The following is a 25,903-nucleotide window of genomic DNA, read 5'->3' as shown; positions in this document are numbered from 1 at the left end:
TAGTTACCAAATAGTTACCAAATAGTTACCAAATTGTTACCAAAAATTTACCAAATAGATACCAAATAGTTACCAAATAGTTACCAAATAGTTACCAAATAGTTACCAAATGTTTCGTTTTAAGATCACATCTCAACTCACATCTCACAGCAATATGGTGATGGTACCCAGAGGTAGACGACAATAAACGGTATCACATACAATTTAATGTAATGACGAATAAACATGTTATTTAAACTGCTGTATCCTTTAACTTTGTAGGTCATTTAATATTTAAAACATCACTCTCAGAGTAAGTATCTACTTAGTATGGTAGGTATAGTAGGTAGTCTACTTAGTATGGTAGGTATAGTAGGTAGTCTACTTAGTATGGTAGGTATAGTAGGTAGTCTAGGTCTTTAGAGCGGTGTTGTAAACAGCATTTAATACCACGAGTCATTTGAGATACATGTAGTACCGTTTAACTTGTTGGTAATTTAGAATTAAAACACAATGTACCGTCTGAGGTCACACTCACACTCACACTCACACTCACACTCACACTCACACTCACACTCACACTCACACACACGCTATAGCTCAAATTAAATACCCTAAATGGAATAATGTCCGTCCTATGTATTTAATTTATTTGACCTAATCTCCCGGTCCACCACCTACATACAGATTACAGTATGAAATTAATCAGAAGATTTGTGGTGCTGTGCTGATTTAGAATAGAGTAACACTCCTCCCATCACTTGTTCAAGTAGGGGTACACCCTGCTGAGATTGTGGGCGTAGTTCAAACTGCGTGGGAGGGCTGCCCTGTTATGAAATACGCAGGAATGTCAGTAGATGTACCGGGTGGGGGGGGGGGGGCCAATGGCATGAAATGGTATAAATGGAGAATTACTCAAGGGTTTTTCCATTTTCTCCATAGAAAAATTCTTCATTTTATGCCATTATATGCCATTGCCCCCCCCCCCTCCCCTCTAGCGGGTAGTGGGTACAGCCTCCCTGGATATTGTGACGCTAATAGCATTTTATTCGGGGAGAGGCCGCTGGACATAAATAGATGGGGTAGTACTATATTTAATAGTGATGACATGCCACTCAGCCACTGTGGTTATAATGCCACTCAGCCAATGTGGTTATAAGGCCACTCAGCCACTGTGGTTATAATGCCACTCAGCCACTGTGGTTATAATGCCACTCAGCCACTGTGGTTATAATGCCACTCAGCCACTGTGGTTATAATGCCACTCAGCCACTGTGGTTATAATGCCACTCAGCCACTGTGGTTATAATGCCACTCAGCCACTGTGGTTATAATGCCTCTCAGCCACTGTGGTTATAATGCCACTCAGCCACTGTGGTTATAATGCCACTCAGCCACTGTGGTTATAATGCCACTCAGCCACTGTGGTTATAATGCCACTCAGCCACTGTGGTTATAATGCCACTCAGCCACTGTGGTTATAATGCCACTCAGCCACTGTGGTTATAATCAGAGGTCTGATGGTAATAATTGTAAATTTGTGCAAGTTCATCCTATTCGTGGTTGCTTGGCCACCCTCATAGCAGTATATAATACACCCAAGTTATTCGAAACTGCTCAATAATATATTATTACTATGATAATAAAGTACTTTTATATATTATATATGTAGTATTATATAGACCATATTACATAATACTCTAACATTAAATAAGTCTACTCTAACTCTAATGATGATATTGTGTGTATGTGTGAAGACTGAAGATGCGCTAACAGCCCCCTGGAACAGGCCTGACCGCAAATTTAATCTCATTTTAAAGTTGAACCCACCCATCTAGTTATTAAGTTATTAAGCAAGGTCTCGTACTGCCTTGTGAGGCACATTATTAACTTCAAGTTCTTATGTTCTAAAGTCTATCTACCATTTATAGACCACGTGATTTGTGAACCGTGTGTCACGTGACAGTTAAACACACGTGACAGTTAAACAAGGAGTCTCCTAAATTACATTCCTCAGCCCTGAAGTAATACTGTAATACCTTGGTTGTTGAGTGCTGCGCGCGATAATGCCCGAACATATGTGAGGGTTAGTGCGCCTGAGAACATTTGCACGTGGGCGGACAGACAGACACTTTCGAGTTATAAAAGAGATTAATTAATTAGCCAATATAACTAATTATGAAAGGGCTCACCAACTTTAATAATCTACTAGTTGTGCAATCCAGATTATTTTCCTGATCCCAAGTACTTGCCTTGTTGAATTAACGTCGAGTTATTTCGCGGACAATTATTGAAGATCCAGATATCCGGATTAATCACTAGAATTGTTGGTGCCGCACGTCTTAGAACCAGTTTTGAACCCGTTAACCATTTCCTTCTAAAACGATTTCATACACCGTAGAGATTAGTCAGAATTTGTGGCTTAAGTGCTACTTAAATTGAGTGCCTTATTTGGGCCGGATTGTTTTAGAATTTGCGTCCGTTCTAACTGGTAATCACGACTTGTGGATTCTGCAGATTGAAATATTATAACAATATATGGTTATATGATCCTCGAATTTAATCATATGTCTTATGATACTGCAGCAAGTAATATGGTGCAGCAAATAATATGTTGCAGCAAGTAATATGGTGCAGCAAGAAATATGGTGCAGCAAATAATATGGTGCGGCAAGTGATATGGTGCAGCAAATAATATGGTGCAGCAAATAATATGGTACAGCAAATAATATGGTGCAGCAAATAATATGGTGCAGCAAATAATATGGTACAGCAAGTAATATGGTGCAGCAAGAAATATGGTGCAGCAAGAAATATGGTGCAGCAAATAATATGGTGCGGCAAGTGATATGGTGCAGCAAATAATATGGTGCAGCAAATAATATGGTACAGCAAATAATATGGTGCAGCAAATAATATGGTGCAGCAAATAATATGGTGCAGCAAATAATATGATGCAGCAAATAATATGGTGCAGCAAATAATATGGTGCAGCAAGTAATGCACCATATTATCATAAGTATATAATATAATCCTGCAGCAAGTAAAGAAGTAATGCACCATATTACCTCTGCAAATAATATAATTCGCGTTTAACAGGGTTTAAAGGGTCACTCTTTATAATTTATACTTAATCTCGGTTACTGTATTATGTTGATAAACTGATGGAGAATAATTGGTTATACTGCATATTAAGTCTCCTGTTTAATCTAGCAAGGTCTGACTTTCCCAAAAGTTTAGAGAACTTACGGCTTTAAACGTAAGTTTTGGGGAAGTCGTTGGGTAATTACCATAAAAGGTTGCCCGGTAAATATGTAAATATATTAGCTGCGTGAAGATAGTAAGCCCTCTAACTTCATGGTTCATGGTAATGTGAAACTGGTGGGTAGTACTTATAACAAGTATGGTTTCAGGTAATATAAGATTTACAATAATAAAACTTACGTTTCAGGAGAATCTTCTTTTAGATGAGCAGCAAAACCTCAAGCTGATAGATTTTGGTCTTGCATCTAAACCGATGGTAAGTTTATTAACAGCAATTAAAATCTAGTCTCGAGATTTTAAAAATTTCAAGGAATAGAATCTTTATGTAGACTTAGATTATTGTAAACCATTATTTCAAAACCGGTAACCTATTGCAAGACACCTTTTTATAACCATAAAACTATTCCAAAAACCTTTTTACCTTAAAATATTTCCAGGGCATATTTTTATCATACTATTTGTTATATTATTAACTATTAACTTAATTATAACCGATAACCGCACACAGGACGTCAAGCACCAACTTCTACACACGTGCTGCGGATCTCCAGCTTACGCTGCACCAGGTAACACTACCGGCTGGGCGGCGGCACTTTAAAGTGTCACACTGTCACATCCCAGTGTCACACTGTCACATCCCAGTGTCACACCGTAACATCCCAGTGTCACACCGTAACATTTTTTTATCTAAATCTTTTCAAACAATACATAATTATACAGAATTGAATGCTTCTAAATAAACCCAGTTATAAAAGGAGAAAACCGATATAGCCCTAATATCCACTATCCCAGTATGAAACCCAAATTATGTATTGAAAGAGGGGTAACCAAAGCACAGTAGTGTGCAGTAAGAAATACCACACCTGCAATAACATTGGGCCCTAGCAAAAAATTAATTAATCAATGAATTAAAACATATAATATTGTACTTTAAATAGAAGGCTCTGAAGGCTCCTTTTCCGAGCTAATGACTCTAAAGTTCCTGATAACATGAACTTTGTCAGGCTCTGCTGTCCTTTTATTGAGTAGCTGGTCGACAACTTTCTTGTAGGCCATCCTGTCTGCAGCTGATCTATCTGGAGTAATGTAAACTGAACTAAACCCGTCTACATGTCTTAGTAGCTTAGTCTTGCTCAAGATGGTACGAGCTTGATATGAGCTTGACAAAATGAATTTCACTGGCCTGACTCGTTCACTTGTGTCCTTTCCAACTCGTTTACATCTCAAAATTTTCGGTTTTTCGTTGAGATGGTCCAACAAAATACCAGATACCTTAGCATCCAGGTTCTCTTCAGTCTCTGGAAGCCCAAAGATAATCAGATTTTTACTTCGATCTTCTTTTAGGGAAACCCTTTTCACCGCAGCTTGGATCTTCTTCGGTGCAAAGGCGTTTTTGCATGTGTTTTCCAAAAGAGACGAAAAGGTTTTGATCTCTTTCTGAGCTGCATTTTTCACAGTTCCAATCTCATTATCCTTCTTCAAAGCTAACTTCTCCTGCAAATCACTGATTTTAGCCATATCTTCTTCTTGCTTAGAGAGCAACTTCTCTTCGCAGTGTCACACTGTCACATCCCAGTGTCACACCGTAACATCGTAGTGCCACAATGTCACATCCCGACTCTTACATTTGAGTTACCACTTGATAGCTTAAGAGTAGTCACGTGTCAATGACATTCCCTAATTTATGTGCCACTATATAATTGGATATTTGGAGGATTTTGAATTTGATAGTTGCCAGAGTTGCGTAATCTTACAAGATTACACATACCTATGAACTCGGCCTGGTATAAATATATTATCTTATTATACAGTTAAACTACAGAACCACTATGTAAGTGGTGTTTGCATTCTTGAGACTCTAGGAGAGTACTAACAAATATCGACCAAGTATTTATCGACATTTAATTTTTAAACGAATTGATGAAGATTTCGTCGAATATTCCAGACTGAAACTAAATCTACGATCAATAATTGACTTCATCTAGTAAACACTTTAAAGGATTTTGTCGGCCGAATAAGAATATGTTCATGATCAAATTATTCCCAGCCTATCATTTTGTCCATATATTAGTAACAAACGATGTAAAATGAGCCGGTTATTTAGAGGGTAATATTATATCCTAGCAGCCTAATCTTCAGTAAGGATACAGGAAGCACAGAGTCGCAATAGTTGATTCTGAGCCCGCATGAATCCATATTCCATAGTATTTGCTCCCGGGAGAGCTCTCGGGAGAGCCTGACATCTGCGTCTACTGTTTGAAAAGGGGGTTGAAAGAGTTGGGATAAAGTCCTAACTTTACTTTCATGTCTCCTAAGTCTCCTATGTCTCCTAAACAATGGTTTTTCTTTGTATTCATTCGCTAAGTTCCTGATGTTACAGTATGTTCCATCACGAAATTATCCACGGTACTAAAATGTAGTCTAGAATTCAGTATTGTCTAGGTTCAATAGGTTGGTGTTACCTTGGGCAGTGTGCATTGGGCTCACCTTATAAACAAGCGAACAAAACATCTTAATCTAGCGAGTAGCTTATAACTCTATAACAGGAGGTATGGTACACATTTGGTGTAACTTTAGTGGCTTCATGGCTTGTCAACTTAGCATGAAATTAGGAACTAGGCTTATTTCACGGCTCGGGCTACTGATGATATTAAACCTACTGAGTACCCTGTAACATAGTGCAATATAGTGCAATACCCTTCAATACAGTCTGTGTGTTTCCCTGTAACATAGTGCAACACAGTGCAATACCCTTCAATACAGACTGTGTGTTTCCCTGTAACATAGTGCAACACAGTGCAACACCCTTCAATACAGTCTGTGTGTTTCCCTTCATTTCCAGACAAAATATAACTCCACAACTAACCTCACTCAGCGACCTTCACCTGCAACTGTTTAATAAAACAAAACATCCTCCCTTCTACAATTTTAATTTGATTATTTTAATTTAAGAATCCTAAATTTAGCTGATGCCAGCAGCCAATAAAAATGTCACTTCAAGAGTCAGTGTAATGCTCCTATGTCCCCGGTCCCGTGCTGAAGTTCGATTAATATTTAGACATCAAATGTCCGGATAGTTGTAATTCCTAATTAACATTAAATGGTTCGGTAATGCATATTGGGCTTAGTCTTAACTTTTATTTAAAAGGGGGCTTTTTCAATTCTGTTTTATCCACTATAACCAAGAAGATTCCACACTAAGCTTTCAAATCTCGGAGAAGTTTCCAGAGTCATTAAATTCATGATATCTGCAACAAAGTTTCTGTAGCTGCAAATCTTGACAGATATCGATAGGAGTGATTAGAGGTATCCTTAAATGGTATTCTATACTGCAACCATATCAATATATTGTGATAATTATATAGATAACATATAATTTGATAGACATCTCAATTTTGATCATAGAAATGAATAGTCTAGAATTTGTAACTTATATAATCAAATTTCTTTATTTCTATCTGTTTTAATACCATATATGGGCTTCTGATGACATTGATAAATGCAACAAAGCGTAGCTAGGCTGGAGGAATATGAACCCCGTACGAATTTATATAAAATTATGACCATGTTCGGATTGTTACCGTAAATACTGGTTATTAACGAACTGTTCCATTTCAGAAGTTATAAGTGGTCAGCCGTACATAGGCACTGAGGTATGTACAGTTAATAACTTTGATTTATAATGGAGCCTACATCCCTATATATTTATCATGGATACACTGCGGTCGATCCACAACCTATTTCGGTCTTCACCGTACAGTACAATGAATCAGTTATTGGGATTATTTTTGTCTAATAACTTTTTAAAAGTAGCTGTCAAAATTATTTCTGAAATGATACTGTAGCACACTCACCACTCATATGTCCATGTAAATTAAATGTACGAAAATGGCAGCGACACAGTGTTTTGATGATGAAAACGGCTCTGCGCGCGAAGTTTTTATTTGTTGAATATGTGGCGCTGCACGCGCGTTTTTATTATAAATGCAATCGATATATTGAACGATTTATTCGTCACATCTAGACATGCTCCCGAACGTGCATCAACATTCTGAATAGCCTTACGGCATTCTTTTCACGTTCGGGTAACCCGTTTTTGTAATGGAACCACTTCCAGGCTGATCTGTGGAGTATGGGGGTATTATTGTACGCTCTGCTGTGTGGGTTTCTCCCATTTGACGACGACAACACGGCTACTCTATATAGACTTATCCAGGAGGGACGCTATAAGGTTCCAGACAGACTCTCTAAAGAAAGCACCCGACTCATCCAGGGGTTACTTCAGGTTCCGTTATATAATAATAAGGTTTACCACAGTTTTCGCTTTTGTAGGGAGTTAGATATGTATAACTACGTTACTTAATACCTAAATCCAGATGAAGCTATAATGATTATTTCAGGTGGACCCTAAGAGACGGTTATCTGTCACGGACCTCCTCAGCCACCCCTGGCTTTGTCATGGAGATAGACCTCCAGTTCAACCATTTGATGTTTTAGAGGTAAGTAATGTAATCTCATTGTACAACAGGATCTGTTGTAGTGTTTACCAGTCTAAATAATTATATTTTGTTTGCGATATATCTATATATGGACATAACGTTTTAACTTTTAAGTCAAATTTTATAGAACTTGGTTCTTAAAACTGTCCTCTAAAAGTCGTCACTTCTCTGGTTTGTTTGGTTTGTCAAGATATTTGTAAGTCTCGAATGCAGGATATCCGAACACGGGAGGTTGATATGGATATAGTTCAACAGATGGCAATACACATGGGCGTATCCTTGTCTGATATGCACCCTTTAGTCGTCGCTGTAAGTACCACGTTCGTTTATCTATTCTTTTGATAGACCTATTATTAATTCTTATCATGTTCTGAATTGGTCAATAATATCATTTCACCAAAGTCCTCACAGTCCATGAACTGGTACATCAGCACTGACAATATATAATGGTGCTCTAATAGTTAACTTTCATGACAGATCAGTTAGGTTGGGCGTGACGGGCGTCGCCCACTACAAACCAAGACCTTTAAATGAATTTTAATATTAAATATTTCAGTGGGAGTTCGATAAATATACCGTACTATACCTCTCAATGCTCAAAGCAAAAGAAAATGGCAAGATAATTAAGCTGTCTAGGTTGGTACTTATATTATATATTATATATTATGTATTAGAGGTGTTTCCCAGAATCTGAAGTCTTATAATAGATTTTAATATGATTTAATCGCGTGGGTGGGGCGAGCCATCTAATTTGATGCTGAAAATAGCTTTCCGAGAGGTTTCCGTGTCCCAACTGAAACTCCGTGGGATTAGGGTATAGAGAGGTTAAATGGACAATTAACTATTGAATGGATAATCGCCAAGAATATTGATTTGATATATTATTATGATTTATATTGACAATATAATATTATCACGTTGCGCTGCGAGGTAAAGGGGCCATGTTAGAGATGGTTAACGTTGCAATGTAAATAACCACACAGTATATTATGTGATCTCAATAAAATCACTAAGTTGTAAAATAAGTTTAGACGGGTTTTCCAGATTAACTAGAAGGGATCGATCAAACGTTATGTAAGCCCACCTTGAGGAGTGTGTTGTGATTTCTACATAATAGCTATGTGTAAAACGGATTACGGAGAGGATCTAAAATATTTTAACATGTCAATCCCTAAACTAACAAAAGATAGTGACACAATTTGTTTTGGCCTGGTTAGGGTTCTTACTTTGTGGTGTAAAGTGAGTCTGTAGGTTGTTGTAAACATGACTGTAAAGTTTAGGTTGTCAAAATAAATCTGCCTGTAGGTTGTGGTATCTTTAATAAACCTGCCTGTAGGTTGTGGTATTTAAAATAAACCTGCCTGTAGGTTGTGGTATTTAAAATAAACATGCCTGTAGGTTGTGGTATTTAAAATAAACCTGCCTGTAGGTTGTGGTATTTAAAATAAACATGCCTGTAGGTTGTGGTATCCCGCTGACCGAGTGTCAGGATCCTGCCTTCCCCCTGGTGCTGTAGGTCTACTTGTGCTCGCTTATTGTTTATCATAAATGCTAAATGAATGTCGCTAAGTGTAGAAGGGCGGTATGTTTCATATAATTATTTAGAATTAGTAAGCTAGTAAGTGGAACCCATTTTCCACCAATGTTAGAAAACATTAGTTGATTTCGTGACCCTAGTTCTGCAGTCGGCTCAACTGTCACTGGGCTATTCTGCGTTAGAGCAGTTAGCACGATATGTATTTTATGTAGCTAAATGGTCAGACTGTGGACTGGCGCGCTGTGGTCGAGCCAAGCCTATCAAATCAGAATTTCAAATTCCTTAGACTGACAGAACCTAGGATGGTATGAATCTGTAACTCCTTATATGGGTTAAACGTGTTCCCCAGAAGAGAGGGTCTTATTATATCTTGGGTTTCACAGACCATATCAGGAAACAAGAGAGAAAAAGAGAAATAAACCAACAGGATTGTTACTAGTGTGCCAGCATATCAATGTTGATTGGAACATAAATAGTCCTCAGTGTTTAGATTGTACTTACTTGTGTTACCGGCTTTTTAAAAAATGTTTCAATTTGCTGTTACAGTAGTTGTCAAACGAACTGTTATATGTAATTAAGGTCAGGATTATTGTTCGTATCCTATAATTAGCTTTTAGTAAGAATACTCTGATAGTTTTCAAGTTCCGACGTTTTCTTTGATGAAAATCACAGACTGACATAGTTGGTATGGAAAAAGCTTATTTTTACTAAATGAGTTCCAACCTCATTTTACCTCATTCGGGCAGCCAAAAAAGGCAAAATTGGGATGAGGTAAAATGAGGTTGGAACCCCCCTCCCAATATCTCAACCCTGCCAGGCTCGGCGTTGTTCAGCTCCCCCCACCGTTCACTTTAAGTTCAACCTATCACTTGGAGTTGCAGCTCCCGACTACAACAGCAGATCTATCCCTAATTCGCCGTGTCAAGAACGCAAAACTGGCAATCATAGTAAGTCCAAATATTCCCTATTTGTTTTCAAGGTAACCTTAGATTTTAATGTCTCCTTTTTCGGGGCACACGTTATTGCTTCCAAATAGGTTTTGGGCTTTCAATAGATAGTTCAATGCTCTCAAACATACAAACCTCTAACTACACAGCTGTTTATTTGTATCTTTCCTTTACCTGTAGTAACCCAAGTGACGATTAGATAAAATAATCTATTCATCATCTTCTAATTTTAGATAAGATAACGTTAGGGGTGATAAAGAGTTCGAAATCACTGGACGAGATTACTCACGCACGTGACAAAACGCCGTTTACTGTCATAACTGATAAAGTCAGGTAAAACGACCATTTAACTAATTAACTAATAAACTAATTAACTAATTAAGGAGCTTACTTTGTTCATTTTTTTCTTCGTGGGGGAGGGGAGTGGTATTTGGTGATATACTATTTTCTCATACGAGCAAATCATTATTTAAAATTTAAAGGGATTTCGATGCGAATACTTTGTTTTTTTACTTAGAACTTAGTAACCTTAATTTCTAGCAGCGTGATCCTTAATATAACTAATATAACTAATCTAATCTTTTAATCAATGTTTGCCACAACTTCTGATTGGTATCATATTTTTAAGGTTTTGTGATAATTTTAAATTTATCCATATTCCCAGATCGCGGTCATGTCAGAGTTCGCTAGATAAAAGACGTAACATGGCGGTTTATGCGGATGATTCTGTTAAAGGGTCACCCTCCCACCACAGCATGGAGAGCAGAAGTGGAGAGTTCGCTGGTTGTGGAGGAAGGGTAGGTTTAGGTGGTAATATGTGGTAATATGTGGTATATGGTAATATATGTTGGAGAGTAGAAGTGGAGAGTTCGCTGGTTGTGGAGGAAGGGTAGGTTTAGGTGGTAATATGTGGTAATATGTGGTAAAATGTGGTACTGGTTATATATGGTAATATATGTTGGAGAGTAGAAGTGGAGAGTTCGCTGGTTGTGGAGGAAGGGTAGGTTTAGGGCTCTGTTCTTAATCATGATACTTACGCATGTAGTCTAGCCCTCAGCTCTACTCAGACTTAGGAAGTCGCTATTTGCAACCATCACGTCATGATGACTCATATTGTCCCATTTCAGCGTCGCAGTAGTTTAACTGAGTTTGTACGGCAATTATTCAGTCTGGGAAAGAGATCGAGTTTGTACGGCGGCACAGATAAATCGACCGGACCCAGAAAAGTTAACAAGGTTTCTTTTACAAGTGTTTTGGTAACCCTGGCTTTAGTTCGGGATATCAACGCGAACAAATTGAAAACGCAAATTAAGAAATTCAAAACATGCCGTTCATAGGTAGAAGGTATTAACCTTAAAATCTCAAATCTCAAAAAAACCCACCAATTAATAAACTATGTAGCCACCTGCTTAATGAGTTAATAGGTTAATTATCGTATCAATTAATCAATTGCCTGATAAATTAATTAATCTAAAAAGTACCACAACAGGCGTTATACAGTGTGTCGACCACATCGACCCACAGCGCTGAACACGTGTTAGCGGAACTGCAGAGAGCGTTACATATCAAGGGGGTTCAGATCAAGAAATCAGACCGTTTGTAAGTGTAGAAGTTTGATTAAGAAGTTTGAGTTATGATTAGAAGTATCATTTAGTTGTGTGATTAATTTTTTTTCTAATTAAACAGTTCGTCAACTATTCAAAAAGTTAAATCATGTGGTGAAATTATAGGATCTTACAGGTGGTTTATCAAAATAAAATGAATAATGCAAATACTAATAGTAATACATTGCCATCTCCGAGAAACACGTACAAACGACCCGTATTATACACTCTTAATTACATATTGTATTTATTATGCTTACGTTATTATATTATTATGCATTATGTTTATTCTTAAGCCTTATTAGTTGTTACAAAGAGTCAATCACCGACCAACATTGGGAGGAGTCCATTTGGGCAACACATTCCCCTCACACTCGATAATTTAGCCACTCATGACTCTTCCATGTTGCATTTTATACGTTTTATTTTGTGGTGATAAAGCCAATATAAGTATAGTATAGTTGGATATCTGAGTTTAGACCTGAGGCCAGTGGCGAAACGTACTTATGTGACCCCCCCCCCCCCTTTGTAACGGTGAAGAAGTTAGTATCGGTAATCGATGACTTGTAAGCTATGAATAATAAACTTTTAAAAATCGACCTCAAAAGATCCCACTTATTCTGATCTGGTTAACCCAATATACTAATATATTCAAATTTAGCACAAGTTGTGCCAAACTATTTTTTTTTTTCTATAGTAAAAATGTATTTGTAAGTTGTATAACTATAAATATAAAGTACCGTGATTTGTTTCCATACATCAGTACACCTGAAGAGTTAGTAGTAGCCCAGCTACTCCGTGTCTGAAGTTACACTACATGTCATCACATCATAACTTCACTTATTTACTATTTTGTATAACTTTGACGCTATATCTTATTTATAGCATAGTTTATTGTTTGATTAAGTCCCATTTAAAAACAACTGAGGTTACCGAAAGAAAAGTAAGCTTTGTTGAATTAGAAATAGTCTGAACTTTATCTCTTCCCTTACCCATCTCACATTTGTGTCTCACTTTCTCCTATATTTTATCTTGATATTACCCAAGTTTTTTTTCTATAGCCCAGCCAAATTTTCATATGGTATATTTCTTTTACGGAGGACTTTACCTAGAAGATATGCCTTTCCGGCAAAAAATAATTGGCATTATATAATACAAACTTGTTATCTTAAGTGGAAATATGATTAAAATTTACAGTCGCTTTGGATTTGATTGAATCGATGGACTTACCGCATGAGACGATAAAATTAATCATATTATGTTAATCTTATAAATATTTACAATCCTAATTTTTAGCTGACTGTAATTCAGTTTTATAATGTTGATTTTATTAGGTCAACGGCTCCGACACTTGCTAAAAGGGTTCGTGGTCCCTCAATATTTTGCATACATTGGTTTACTTTTAATTGCAATTGCTAAAAACCCAATGAGCTTCGTTGTGGCGGTGTTGTAGAAAGTGTTGCCTTTCGACAGTTTATTTGCTAAAAACAATTGTTTTAACTGCTTAATTATCCCACATCCAGAAACACGGCTTTGGTTAAGCTCCACTTTAAATATTTACTACAAATATTTTACTACAAACTGTATATTTCCAACCCTTCAGTACTATGACACACACAGATGTCACCAACGAGTCACTGGCATGTGCAATATGCTACGCTTACACCGTAGATGCATACTCACCAACATACCTATTGAAAGGAGACAAAATATTCGAGATAGACGAAAAGGTTGACATCTCCATCTCCACAAACGATACAATAGACATGAAGCTTCAGTATTCTGATACCAACTACACGGCCTCGCATCATGCAGCAGACAGCATGAATGTTGGAGCTCACTTCAAAGCCTTCTCCGGGGCAGCCAGCATGGCACTAGAGACCTCAGGGAAGTCCAAGTACCACACGGTTAGAGTTGATGCTATCGGGGTTTGTACCAATACCAGTATAACCGCCAGGGGGAGGTTCAGGACTCATCCACAGGATCATCTTACTGAGGATTTCAAGACTTCTGTTAAAGATCTCAGCGTGGAGGACATCGCGACTAGGATTGGGGTGTTTTATGCGGTGAAACTGGAGCTGGGTGGTATGGTGAAGAGAACCTATGTGATGGAGGCAACCGAAGAGGACAATGAGTCTAAGATAACTGCAGAGCTGCAGAGCGCGTTTGGTAAGGAGTGTCTTGGTGCGAGCGCCAGTGCTACAGCTTCCTTTGAAAGTGGGCGTAGTTCCTCCAATAAAACTGCGAATGTTAGGCAAGAGTGGAGAGCTGAGGGTGGGGAAACTGACCTTTGGTTCAAAGTAGGGACAAGTGAAAAATCTGAGGTTTCAACAGCAACTGAGATCGCCCGAGAGTGGGCTCAAACAATTGACAGTACAAATGAATATCCTTTTGATTTTGAATTGCGTCCCGTCTGGGAACTGATCCATTGTGTAGACAAGGACAAAGCTAGAGAGTTCAGGTCCTATCTGGAACATAAATGGGAGAAGGATGGGAACAGACATCTGCCCTCCATGTATTTGCCTACAAAACTTCGAGTAGTCCAGCTACCTGAAGTGTCCAAGACATTTATACTGAACACGTGTCGAGCTCACGAAATAGCACTGGTCGAGCAATCAGCTCATGCTCAGCACCATTTGGATAACCCCATCCATTTTATGGACAAGAAGCGCTACAAAAGATTGCAAGAATCTGCAGATTCAGGCATGAAGGAGGTTCAAGAAATTAGAGGTATTGTGAGTGATGATCTTGACATGGCAGTTGAAGAGCTCATTGAAAAGTTAGAGATTCAATCTCAACACCGGTTCCTACAATCACGGCGTTATTTGGGACTGTTTGGTAACGATTCTAAAGACTCTAACAAGGTTGAAGAGCTTAACAAAGTCATTTTGGATAAGATTATCAAAAGGATGACTATCGACATGAATATGCAGCAGGCAGCCGAAGATTGGCACCATGAATTAGATGACTGTAAACGTGAGGTATATGAGGCACTTGAGTGGTTTGGAGAACATCTCGACTGTATGGAACCACAAGACAAGAGACAGAACATCACCAGGGCGATAGAGCAGGTTAGAGACATCCAGGGGGCTTTAGCTGGGTTTTTAACGAAGCTCCAGGTTGAAGTCAAAGAAAAACCTTGAGGAACTTAGGTTGGAAATATTAGTCGACTCCGTGCAGTCACTTAAGTTGGACATTATTTTATGGACAACATTTTGCCAAGTGTTGTGGCATTGGCAACATGCCAATAAATATGCAAGTATTGTATGACGCATGTTTGGTTAAATTAGTTTTTTTGCATTTTTAAGATCATTTTGATGGTTTTATAGATTTTCAGAATCCAATTTCTTCCACAAAGAAAAGCTTTTACCATGACAATGATCTTTTTACATCACATTCACTAGTTTATAAAGATAACAGACAATTATGTCAATTATGGGCAATATAACGACGCCATTTTCATGGGTTTTTTTATTTAAAAAAAGTTCAAAGTTTTTAATTTTGTAATTTAAAAAAAGGTATTAGCTCGATTCTATTACATCCGTACATTGTAGTCAGTTAGAGCAGGATTATTTTACAACGTTTTCAGTACTTTAGTTCTTAACCGTTATTATACTTATAATGTTGCAACTTGTACCAACATAAAATGGTAAATGTTTGAAAATTTAGTGAAACATGTGTTCAGCCTAAGTGGTGTCTCATGATATCATTATTCAATATATTACTTTCAAATAACAGAGTAGTTCGCTGTTTATTAGTCTCATGATTGAAATACTGATATCTGGATATTATCCGGTTGGAAGAGACAAGGACAAATGAAACAAGGAAGTTAGGAGTAAGGGCAAATTTTTTTACTGTATCATACTTTTAGAGACAAAGAAATAGTCCTACAACAATCGAACATCACGACAATGAATATTAACTACATCTTTTAGAAATGTAAACATTTAAATCAGACTCTATTTTGTATGACTGAACCACTGCCGGTATATTTTACAATTCTGCGGTAGAAAAACCTTTACTTTTCAAGAATTCTATTTTTGTAGAGAAAGTGTCATAGTTTGTCAACATACGTAATGGGCCTGATCCACTCAATCGTAAAGTGTAAACAGTGGCACCGTGCAAAACAGCCTGTTTTAGTTTTTCACCATCCAAAATTCATAATTCTGAGCATCCATCCACCTGGATATTAATTTGTTTTGATTTTATCTCAGTCTACTGTGTCACTAGTATAACCCGTTATTTTCCAGTCCCAACTACCTGCTGAGGTGTACAGTAGCAGATAAACGCGGTAAAACAAACATTGTATTCGAGCTGGAAGTCTGTCACCTCCCCAGAATGGACCTTATAGGTTTGTGGATTTCTCTTATACCATTCCAGTTTTGGTGTGATACTATCCTGCATGCAAGATAGACAAAGCGTCTATCTATTAATTTTATTCCGGGCTCATGAAGTTGTATCGAAACAAAATGTTTATTTGTCAGGTGTAAGAAGAAAGCGGGTCAAGGGTGATACTTGGGAATACAAAAAGTTGTGCGAGGAGATCTTATCAATCGCTAAACTCTAAGATGCTTCCCAAGGTCGTAGACCATCTCCATAAAGTCCTCGCTGAATTTATATTAGTCAGTCGTACCTACGGTCAGTCAAAATCGTCAATCAGTTGGAGTCAGGAACTGATGCAAGAAACTGAGACTCAGGCAAATCTTTCGCTCTTATTTGAAGAAAACGTTATTAAGTCAAATTTTGCTAAGTTGTGATTATTTTAGAATTAGATAATAATATGAACATAAAATATCTCTTATAAGTTATATAGGAGATAGGGTAAACGTCGTCCTACCCTAGAGGGTGAGGCTGAGGCTGAGGCTGAGGCTGAGGCTGAGGCTGAGGCTGAGGCTGAGGCTGAGGCTGAGGTTCCTTGGACACGATGTGTAGGACCTCGTGAACCCAAGTGAAAGATCGACTGACGATTTCCGAAATGACTAAATGAGTGAAACAATTTACTCATCTTGAGGCCTTGCAGGCTATCTGTGTTCCTTTTTGTGCTGCCTCTGCTACGTGTACTTTGTCTATTTACTCTTCTTTATCTCCTATATTGTAGAAGGAATATTGTTTTGTCTTGAATTTCAATATCGTAGACAATAAGAGAATGATTATTTAATTTGCTAGGTTCAAGATTGGAATTGACTGTCTGGAATATTAGGGGATCTAGATACACTTTCAGATGTTTGAAAAATATTTTGAATTTCTTTTCCATTTGCTTTTTGATTGACATTCAATTTTAGCGTTTCCAAAATCAATCTTTTAGTTGTCGTACGGGCCGCTTTGATTAAAGAAGTTTCGTCAGTAATTTTAAAATAGACAAAAGTGTTACCATCAACAAATTAGCATTGACTCTGCGGTTACTGTGTGAAGCACCACAAAGAAGCTGGAAATATCTCAATATCTAGAAAGCAATTACAAGCACATTCATGTTTCCCGGCAGGTGAAGCTGTTGCTTGTTACTCCTCGCTTCATATCTAGTTGTAGAAATCTGACAAGCAACGAAAACACGTAGTACTTTTAATAGACGAATAAAACATTTTATCTGGAAGCTTTTTTCTTGTGTTCCGGTTTCTTCTGTCTAAACTTATTTTCAGTCAGTTTGCGGATAAATCTTCAGTTGTCTTTGTTACTGTTGAGTGAGAAGTGATGTTGAGTTGAAGTCGGAGTGGAATATAGATGAGTGTTCCCAGATTTGACATAGTATTAGATAGCAACAGAACATATCAACCTGGCCAGGATGTCACTGGACACGTCATTGTAGATCTTACCGGTAAAACTAACACTCTTTCTACCTCTATATTTCTCTCTCTATCTCTTTCTCTTTCACCACCTTCTCTTGTTTCTCTTTTCTACTTGGTGTGACTATAGAACTGCTTCAATAACAAGCAGTACTGAAAGTGAAACATTCCATTAACCATACAGTCACGTGTCAGGTCCTCTGAAGAGTCGTGGTGTAGTTTTATCCTGCAGAGGAGGGGGCTACGTTCGGATCAACCCTAACAGGAAGAAACTGAGACAGAATGAGTTGCTGGAGAGCAAGGAGATTTATTTTACTGAGGATAAGTTTACAGCAGGAGATGGTCAGAATCTCATGCTCTTTCAGCCAGGTGACTGATCAGTAATCACACGACTTTATTTTCTAGATTTCTGGTTTGTTGATATGTATGCTGCCAGAATTATTAGTCTCGGATTTGTGTTGTCGCTAGATAAACGTTAATCACTGCCAAAGTTGGTTTGTTCTTAAAGTGGGATGCATATTGATATTTTTGTAATTCTTATACTTGAGACTGCTGTCTCATTACTAATACTTTACTTGTTAATACTTGAGAAAACGTGCACGCTCACGAAAACTAAAAGTCTTAAACATTTTTTATATTAAAAACTGGAATTTTGTGTACATTCCTATTTCCTAGGTTCCTACACGTTTGAGTTCAGCATAACGTTACCCCTCAAGATACCCAATACGATAAACACGATACATGGATACGTTAGATACGTCCTTTACTGCAGGTTACCCTCTAGTTTTCCAGCTCACTTTTCCATTTGCTTTTAAACTTAAAGCTTGGGTTGTTTTACGAAATATGAAGCAGAATTTATGTATTTATTTATTTGGGTCATGATATTTCACCTTTTTTTACCAGAAATTTCACCCAGGTTTTACGAAACACCTCTACCAAAGTTCCTACAAGATACGTATCTGGATATAAAAGAGCTGTTCTCAGAACCCCAGCAACTCCGCCTTGGTGGTGTGTCAGTGCAGCAATTTGTCCTCTTTAGAAGTTGCAACATCTCTGTTGTGCCTGGTATTCTTAACAGCAGGTGAGATTTCTTCTTCTTTCCCTCGATCCCTTTATAAGTCACATTATTATATTTTAGTTTCAGTGGAAGAATAAAACATCAGTTTATGTGAACGACAAGTTTCTTGTTGTTAGGAAGATAATATGCAATTATATAAACATCTAACAGAGCAATGTCTGAGTCCTACATTATCTCCCAGATACGAACAAGCGTTTGAGCGAATGAGTCACGTGATCTGTGGCTCAGGGGAGATCTCCTTCCTCTTCTCGATCCCTAAAACAGGATATCAGATTGGGGAGAACATGCACGTTACTGCAGATATAAGGAACATGTCTAAACGAGAGGTCATCTATTCAGAGGTGGCAATCAATCAGACGATCACTTTTAAAGCAGGTCAGTTTGAGAGTTGCAGGTTGCAGGTTGCAGGTTGCAGGTTGCAGGTTGGAAGTTGAGGGTTGCAGGTTGCAGGTTGCAGGTTGCAGGTTGCAGGTTGTGCACGAGGTTGAGATTAAAGGATCTCGATGTTATGTCTGGAATTATTAAATGAATGATTATTCCATTGATTCTGGAAGTTCGACTTTTATAAACGCTTTGTCTTATATATACATATTAATTATTAAGTGGTAGCGTCTTGTTATGCTGTAAAATATTTATATTTTATAAAAACTCATTGATTATAGATTGAAACATGTTTCCGTTGAATTCCACGTGTCTAAGTCCGCCGAACGTGTTTAACTGTTATCTATTATAAGTGCTTGCTTCTTTCTTTCTTACAAATTTCATCTAAACATGTTTAATCTCAACATCAGGTGGCCAAACAGACACGGTACACAAGCGAATCTGCAGCACGAAGCGCGGTGGAATCCCTCCTCATGAAACCTACCTGTGGGATTGTGTTCCCATCTTCATACCTAACATCTGTGACGTCACAACTGCACATTGTAATATCATGGTACTGGAGTATTGGGCTAGTTTTACTGTGGGGGTCAAAACGAAAGTGAGGGTCAAACAGATTCAAGTTCATATCCCTTTAGTCATTGGTGTGTGATGTAGTGAATAATTGAGTTCATCATCATTCATCACCAATAATTAATCCAATTCACTGAATTGGATTAATTATTGGTGATGATTAATGATGAAGTCGAATTTTGTTTTTTTACTTTTTGGTGTTTGGGGGTCGTTCACATATTACGTAATCAGCTGAAGGGGGAGGGGGTTTCCAAATGATTACGCTAGTGTAATTTTGACATATTAATAGCTATGTGTAAAACTGATTACGGAGGGGGAGGGGGGTTACAAATTGTCCATAAAGTGATTACGTAATATGTGGACGACCCCATAACTATAAGGGAACGTCGAGCGATGGACTCAATGATGAATTTGTGATGTAAAGTCCTAATCAGCTGTACTTTCAGTTAGTTTAAATTGTAGCTAAATCAAGTAGCGCTTGTTATAATTTAAAACTAAATATTTTGTTAGGAAGCAGCTGCAAAGCTTCCACTTCAAAACATCTTTTTATAGAGTGTGTTTAACTTTATTCACACGAAACATTTAACAGTTTAAATAGTGATAAAAACCGGTGGAAAAATCAATCTTGATCACAGAATATCTTACCTGGGGACGCCAGGCTATTAGTATTATGTTCAAATAGAGATTCGGCGGAATGACAGGCTGAGCGCCGCCCAGTACACAGTAAATAATATCATGTCTGTATTTTCTATAAAATTCTCCCATGCTCATGCTTGATCTTAGAGGTGCATTTCTTGAATTAGCAGTTATCTATATCATGATCGACTGTGGACTGCATGATTACAATTTTTAAGACGTATAATAGCCGGCTCTTATTAATTCGCTCGCCCAAAAATTTCACGTGACTTAGGCTTTTATGGTTTTGCAGTCGTACAAAACGGTTTTACATAATGCTTAACGGGTGATACTCGTGAAATATCTGTTCCATATTGATATATTACCGTCGACGAGTCCAACTCGGCGCGCGTCCTGGCAGGTTGTTAACCTACAACATAATGCATAAACCCTAATCCCAACGTCCTAACCATAACCCCAAAGCTATCCATACTGTACTACAACCCTAACTCTAACATCAAACATGAGCCCTAAACAATCGAATTCATGTTTTACTAGCCCATGTCAAGTGACCAAAACGGCTTTTTTCCCCATGCCCAACTCTCTCCAGGGAAGAATTTTTACCTATACCCTACGTCATAGCGGGTGATTCGGGATCAGCGTCCAAAAATACACCGATTCAGATCAATTTCATACACAAAGGGCCTTTTCACAAGAATTTTCTTAAAATTTGGGAGAGCGATTTAGTAGGACATTGGAGCGATAATATTCAATAATAGTTATCACACCGTTTTTTGTTATCATGTGCCTGTTTCCCTTTCATGTAGTCAGTTTCTGGTTATTATTAAGTGCTAAGAGTAAGAAAGGATTTTGATTCACGATGTCAATCCTTCGCAGCTCGGTGAGGCCCAGTGTTGAGTGTTGACCAATGTTAATGGGCTGGCCTGGTGCGTGCAACTATCTTCGTAGCACTTCGGGCCAACATTTCGAAAAGAAAGCGGCGCGCGCTACTTCGAAGAAATTTAGACGAGTAACATCCGTCAAGACCCAGCGGTGCATTTCGCCGATCTACCGAAGTTGCGAGAAGAATCATTTGATGCGCGGCGCGGCCCAGTAGTGCATCGCGCTACAAGTTTATAACTTAGTTTATAACAAAACGCATGCCGAGTTGGACTCGTCGACGGTCTAATACTTGAAAAAAATATTTTACAATTGCTTTACCCGTTAAATATTTTATAAAGATTCAGCGGGATGATCACAGAGTGAACGTCGCCCAGTAAGCTGCATGGTGATTTTGTACTATTAATTATCATACTTAGAAGCAACTTTTGGTATACAACATTTACTGCAAAATTGAGGACAAAACATTTTGGTAATTGATAAAATTCGTATAAATGTCTTCGATGTAGCGCGCGCCACTTTTTTCTCCAAGTATTCATGTAGGTTTACAACCTAACAGGACGCGCGCCGAGTTAGACCCGTCGACGGTCCATATATAATATATGGAACATATATTATAAAGGCTGTTTATACAGTTTTTAATTCACCATGATGATAAAATGTGTGCATTGAAAACCTGGTATTCATTATTTGAGTGTTGAAGGTTGTTCAACTGTCAACTTTGTCAAATGTCTGCGATCATCAAATTTTAAAATTGAGTAAGAGCGACGAGCGTCCTGTATAGTGGGCTGATGTTCATACATCCCATAGTTTCCTGCCATGTAGGTGTATAGGTATTATACAACTAATGGCAAATTAGTCCTTCCATAAGAAGTTGTGTTGATTGTGCACATTCATTTTTAAATTCTAGTCGATAAAATGTCCTGAGCACTATAAAAGTGGGATAGTCATGGTAGCTACAGTCAAGCGATGCTATTGATAACACCACAAGCGAATGTTGTTAAACATTACATTTTGATGACCATTCGCTGGTGGATGGGTCACGACATTCTTGATATTGATATGGAGTTCATGGCTGTGTTGCTCTGGAATGTTAATTACACCCTTATGAGCCGTTTCTATTTGCTTTCATATATTTATTTTACGCCTTTTAGTAGTGAAACTTATTTTAGTGAAACAAATATAAAGAAGAGATAGTAATTGTTGTTAAGGATTTACTACTATGAATTGACCGACTCATATGTTGCTTAAATGTTGACCATTGTGTTTCACTACTGACCATAGAGTGTTAAGTTTGAATTACTAAATCGTGTTCATAACTAATGAACCGTTGCATGATATATCTTTATTTTTTGGAATACACCATATAATAATAATATCTGTTTTAAATCTTGTATTTTATAAAATCTTATCGCAGGAATGGAAAAGATGGCCAATTAACTTCTGAAAAGTGATGCTGACACAATATTGAAAGACTGAGGTGAATGCTAACCTTCGCATACTTTATCTTATTCACTCTTTCTTCTCAGTCCACCCCTTCTATCAATAGCCCATGCCATGCTAGTCATCATAGGATACAGAGTGATATCGCAGTAAAGACTGATTCTCACAGAGAAAAGCGTGGTGCAACATTTGTGAGGGATCTCCTTTGGCCTCATGGTGTCATACCATACTCTATTTCCCATGCATTTACTGATAACATATATGAAAACATAAAAACTGCTATTCGAATCTGGGAAGCTCATACTTGTTTGAAGTTTGTACCACTTTCCAATGAGACGTATGGGCTTAAATTTGAACCCCAAGATTGTGGCTGTTGCTCTTTTGTTGGTCGCCAGCAGTTTGGGAATAACAAGCCTCAGGAAATAAGCATAAGTGGTCAGGATTGTGAGAATGTTGGTCACATGCTCCATGAAATTGGTCACGCAATTGGATTTTGGCATGAGCATGTAAGACCTGATAGAGACCGATTTGTTAAACTTAGAGAGGAAAACATTGATCCCCAATCACTTCACAACTTCGAGAAGAAAAATCTTACTGAAATCAACAGCCTGGGAGAACGGTATGACTACAACAGTATCATGCATTATAGCCCACGTTCATTCAGCAGAGATAATGACAAGAAAACCCTCATTCCAGTATCTAAGTTCAAGTCTATCGGCCAACGAGAACAGCTATCAATAAGTGACATCCGTCAGGCCAATAAGCTATATCACTGCAGACCTGATAAGAATCAATGTCAAAAGAACAATGGAGACTGCCAGCATAACTGTGTGGAGCTTCACAAGGGATACAAATGTCGTTGTCGTAGAGGTTATCTACTTGGGAGTGATGGGAAAAGTTGCCATTTGTCTTGTAATGGCCATTGGTTTGAACAACCTGAGGGGATGATTTTCTCTCCAAATTACCCTTACAATTATCCTCCAGATGCTAGCTGCTCTTGGGAGATCCGAGCTCCAACTGATTATGAGATTAAACTTCAGATCTTCAAGTTAGAGCTAGAGTCAAGTCATACATGTTTATTTGACGTGCTGAGTATTAGGAGATGGTTTAAAAATGACTGGGAATCTGTGGCTGAATTTTGTGGAAATAAGTTTGAACGAAAGATGATTGTTAGAAGTCCTTTTGTTAGATTACTGTTTCGATCTGACAGCTCTGTTCAACTGAAGGGATTTAAAGTCTTCTACCAATTTGTCCCTAACCCATGCTCCAGAAAGCCAAAAATTTGTCGCCCTCCTGTACACCCTCCTGCTGAACAAAAGTACTATTCACTATCTGTAGAAGGTAACTCCTGTGACAACGTGTATGTGACATCCGCTGCAGAAATTATGTTTCCTGCTGAAAGACCTTTTGCATGCATTGCCAAGATTTCTCTCAGGCGGCAAAAGAAAGTTGTCCTTGTCATAACATCATTAGAGACCTTCCAAACAGACTGTAAAGAGGAATTCCTGATGATAAAAACTGGAAACGGCCAAAAGATGTTAAAAAAACTGTGTGGTTCAATGAAATCACAGATAATCTATGTTCATAGCAATGTTGTCATATTGGAAACGGTTTTAAACTCTCCCCTGAGTTCTGTAAAGATAAGTTATTTCTCATATTAAGTCATAGCCCAATCTTAGTCGATCTACATGCTGACTTAAATTTAAAATTGTTGTCGTTGTAATTTTTAAAGTTAAGCTATCTGAATGTTGTGTTGATGCTCGTGACATTAGCATTCGATAGCAATTATTTGACTATTTATTTTATTTATTATTATATTTGTTATAACCTTTCATGGTAATATTGATAATGATTGATTTTTCGCTTGGACTGTATTCTTGGCTCATCTGACGAATTTCAATATAATTATTAACGAATTTTAAATTTTGCTATTTATATTGCTTTTACATGATTTATACACATCTTAATGTCAGGTTGGGGTTACGGTACTAAAAGTGTTCCGCCTTTTCTATCATTGCCTTGTTAAGCCTAATTTTAATAATTGAAAGCACCCAGGTGTTTCAAAATGTGATGACTTTTAACTGTCTCCTGGGGTTAAGTAACTTATACTAATTTTGTTTTTTATTAATTTATTATTATTAATTTCTACTATTATATGGTTAATGTTTTATCATGGTTGGTCCTTTAAGGATAGGTTTTTTGAAGTGCAAGTCAGACTCGGTCAGTGCAAAAACTCGTATCAGTGTCATTGGTTGTAACCATCGATGATGACTTTGATTTGAACTTTTAAATTCTGATCTATCATCATAGAATCTAATTGATGTTTTGAACCGTCTTCGATTTAAGCATCAATAAATTATTAAGTTTGTGATTATGATTTATCTATTTACATATTTATGTGTAATTTATGAAATTTTGCAGCTATCAGCTATTTTATAAGTTCATTTATGCTTGATTCCCTTTGTAATCAAACTCGAAGATACTACAGAATTCGACAAAAATATGGCTAGAAGAATAAAAATCAGATTTAAAAGATAATTGATTTTGGTATGCATTGATTTTATTGACAATTAATTTATTTTTGATGTGTTTGTTACAGTTTGATGAATGCAGTTCCTTAGATTTTTAATGCTAGTGCAGTAGTAAATTACTAGAATATGATATATCAAAAGTCATTTCAAAAATATTTGTATCATAGATTAAGTGATAAACAAACTTGTTCAAGTGTAATCTGACTAGCTTTTGAAAAATCTTTTAAGCAAGTATAATTTTGTGTGTAGAATATTATAATAAGATAGAACGATAGATCAAATAGAACGTTAAAATTAAATAAATGTTTTATAACTTTTAAGAACATTTTACTTTGTTATTTCTCAAATGCGTGTCAACTGATTCTTGCTACAATTTGATTCTAATATGATGTCAATGAATAATCACATGCTGAATCAAAGTTTTCTGAACATAGGATATAGTACATTTGAGACGACATTTTCTCAAATTGTTTCAGATTCTAGTTCTTAGGAAATGATTTCTTGTTGAATAAGTTTGCTTTTAAATACCGTGTGACCAATATAAAACTTATGATTTTCTTATTTTACATGATATTATATTTATGTCCCGCCTCCCAAGGCCCAACCCATTTGTTTTACTGTTTAATAGAATACTGATTTAAGCTAAAAGTTTTAATCATTGAAAAATTGAAAATATCATTGTTCGCTGAAATTCGATAAATAATATCTGAGCTCTACAATTATCTGATGACATGGCTCTTTCATATCAGATCATATTTACTGGTACACTACAAGA

At 37.3% G+C, this 25,903-nt stretch overlaps 5 protein-coding genes and 1 long non-coding RNA gene across 6 annotated transcripts in view; 5 read left to right on the top strand and 1 right to left on the bottom strand.

Moving 5' to 3' along the window:
- Positions 1 to 17,119, top strand: part of LOC134820956 (maternal embryonic leucine zipper kinase-like) — a 30,418-nt gene extending 13,299 nt beyond the window's left edge. Inside the window, exons 6-20 of the mRNA XM_063831626.1 lie at positions 3,431 to 3,499; positions 3,752 to 3,809; positions 6,862 to 6,896; positions 7,361 to 7,528; positions 7,644 to 7,742; positions 7,956 to 8,051; positions 8,299 to 8,378; positions 9,203 to 9,254; positions 10,097 to 10,226; positions 10,460 to 10,559; positions 10,891 to 11,023; positions 11,354 to 11,461; positions 11,716 to 11,825; positions 16,081 to 16,181; positions 16,315 to 17,119. Of these exons, the coding sequence (XP_063687696.1) occupies positions 3,431 to 3,499; positions 3,752 to 3,809; positions 6,862 to 6,896; positions 7,361 to 7,528; positions 7,644 to 7,742; positions 7,956 to 8,051; positions 8,299 to 8,378; positions 9,203 to 9,254; positions 10,097 to 10,226; positions 10,460 to 10,559; positions 10,891 to 11,023; positions 11,354 to 11,461; positions 11,716 to 11,825; positions 16,081 to 16,181; positions 16,315 to 16,397 (1,422 nt within the window). The 3' untranslated portion in view covers positions 16,398 to 17,119. The remainder of the gene's footprint in view (positions 1 to 3,430; positions 3,500 to 3,751; positions 3,810 to 6,861; positions 6,897 to 7,360; positions 7,529 to 7,643; positions 7,743 to 7,955; positions 8,052 to 8,298; positions 8,379 to 9,202; positions 9,255 to 10,096; positions 10,227 to 10,459; positions 10,560 to 10,890; positions 11,024 to 11,353; positions 11,462 to 11,715; positions 11,826 to 16,080; positions 16,182 to 16,314) is intronic.
- LOC134820871 (uncharacterized) overlaps positions 1 to 25,903 on the bottom strand; it is a 1,079,557-nt gene that overhangs the window by 555,682 nt on the left and 497,972 nt on the right. The gene's annotated exons all lie outside the window — the stretch shown is intronic.
- The window catches only part of LOC134820887 (uncharacterized), a 507,687-nt gene that overhangs the window by 385,158 nt on the left and 96,626 nt on the right, over positions 1 to 25,903 (top strand). The gene's annotated exons all lie outside the window — the stretch shown is intronic.
- Positions 1 to 25,903, top strand: part of LOC134820687 (serine/threonine-protein kinase TNNI3K-like) — an 88,695-nt gene that overhangs the window by 15,628 nt on the left and 47,164 nt on the right. The gene's annotated exons all lie outside the window — the stretch shown is intronic.
- Positions 17,455 to 19,718, top strand: LOC134821006 (arrestin domain-containing protein 5-like). The gene is made up of 6 exons (XM_063831673.1): positions 17,455 to 17,642; positions 17,806 to 17,979; positions 18,286 to 18,382; positions 18,527 to 18,691; positions 18,870 to 19,063; positions 19,480 to 19,718. Exons 1-6 carry the CDS (start codon positions 17,549 to 17,551, stop codon positions 19,716 to 19,718), a joined length of 963 nt encoding a protein of 320 aa, XP_063687743.1. The 5' UTR covers positions 17,455 to 17,548.
- Positions 22,560 to 24,352, top strand: LOC134820688 (tolloid-like protein 2). Its single transcript, XM_063831216.1, has one exon. It carries the CDS (start codon positions 22,639 to 22,641, stop codon positions 24,256 to 24,258), a length of 1,620 nt encoding a protein of 539 aa, XP_063687286.1. The 5' UTR covers positions 22,560 to 22,638; the 3' UTR covers positions 24,259 to 24,352.

Source organism: Bolinopsis microptera, chromosome 9 (genome assembly GCF_026151205.1).
Source record: "Bolinopsis microptera isolate Bmic1 chromosome 9, MBARI_Bmic_1.0, whole genome shotgun sequence".
NCBI classification, from domain to species: Eukaryota; Metazoa; Ctenophora; class Tentaculata; order Lobata; family Bolinopsidae; genus Bolinopsis; species Bolinopsis microptera.
This window is presented reverse-complemented; position numbering and strand designations above follow the sequence as displayed.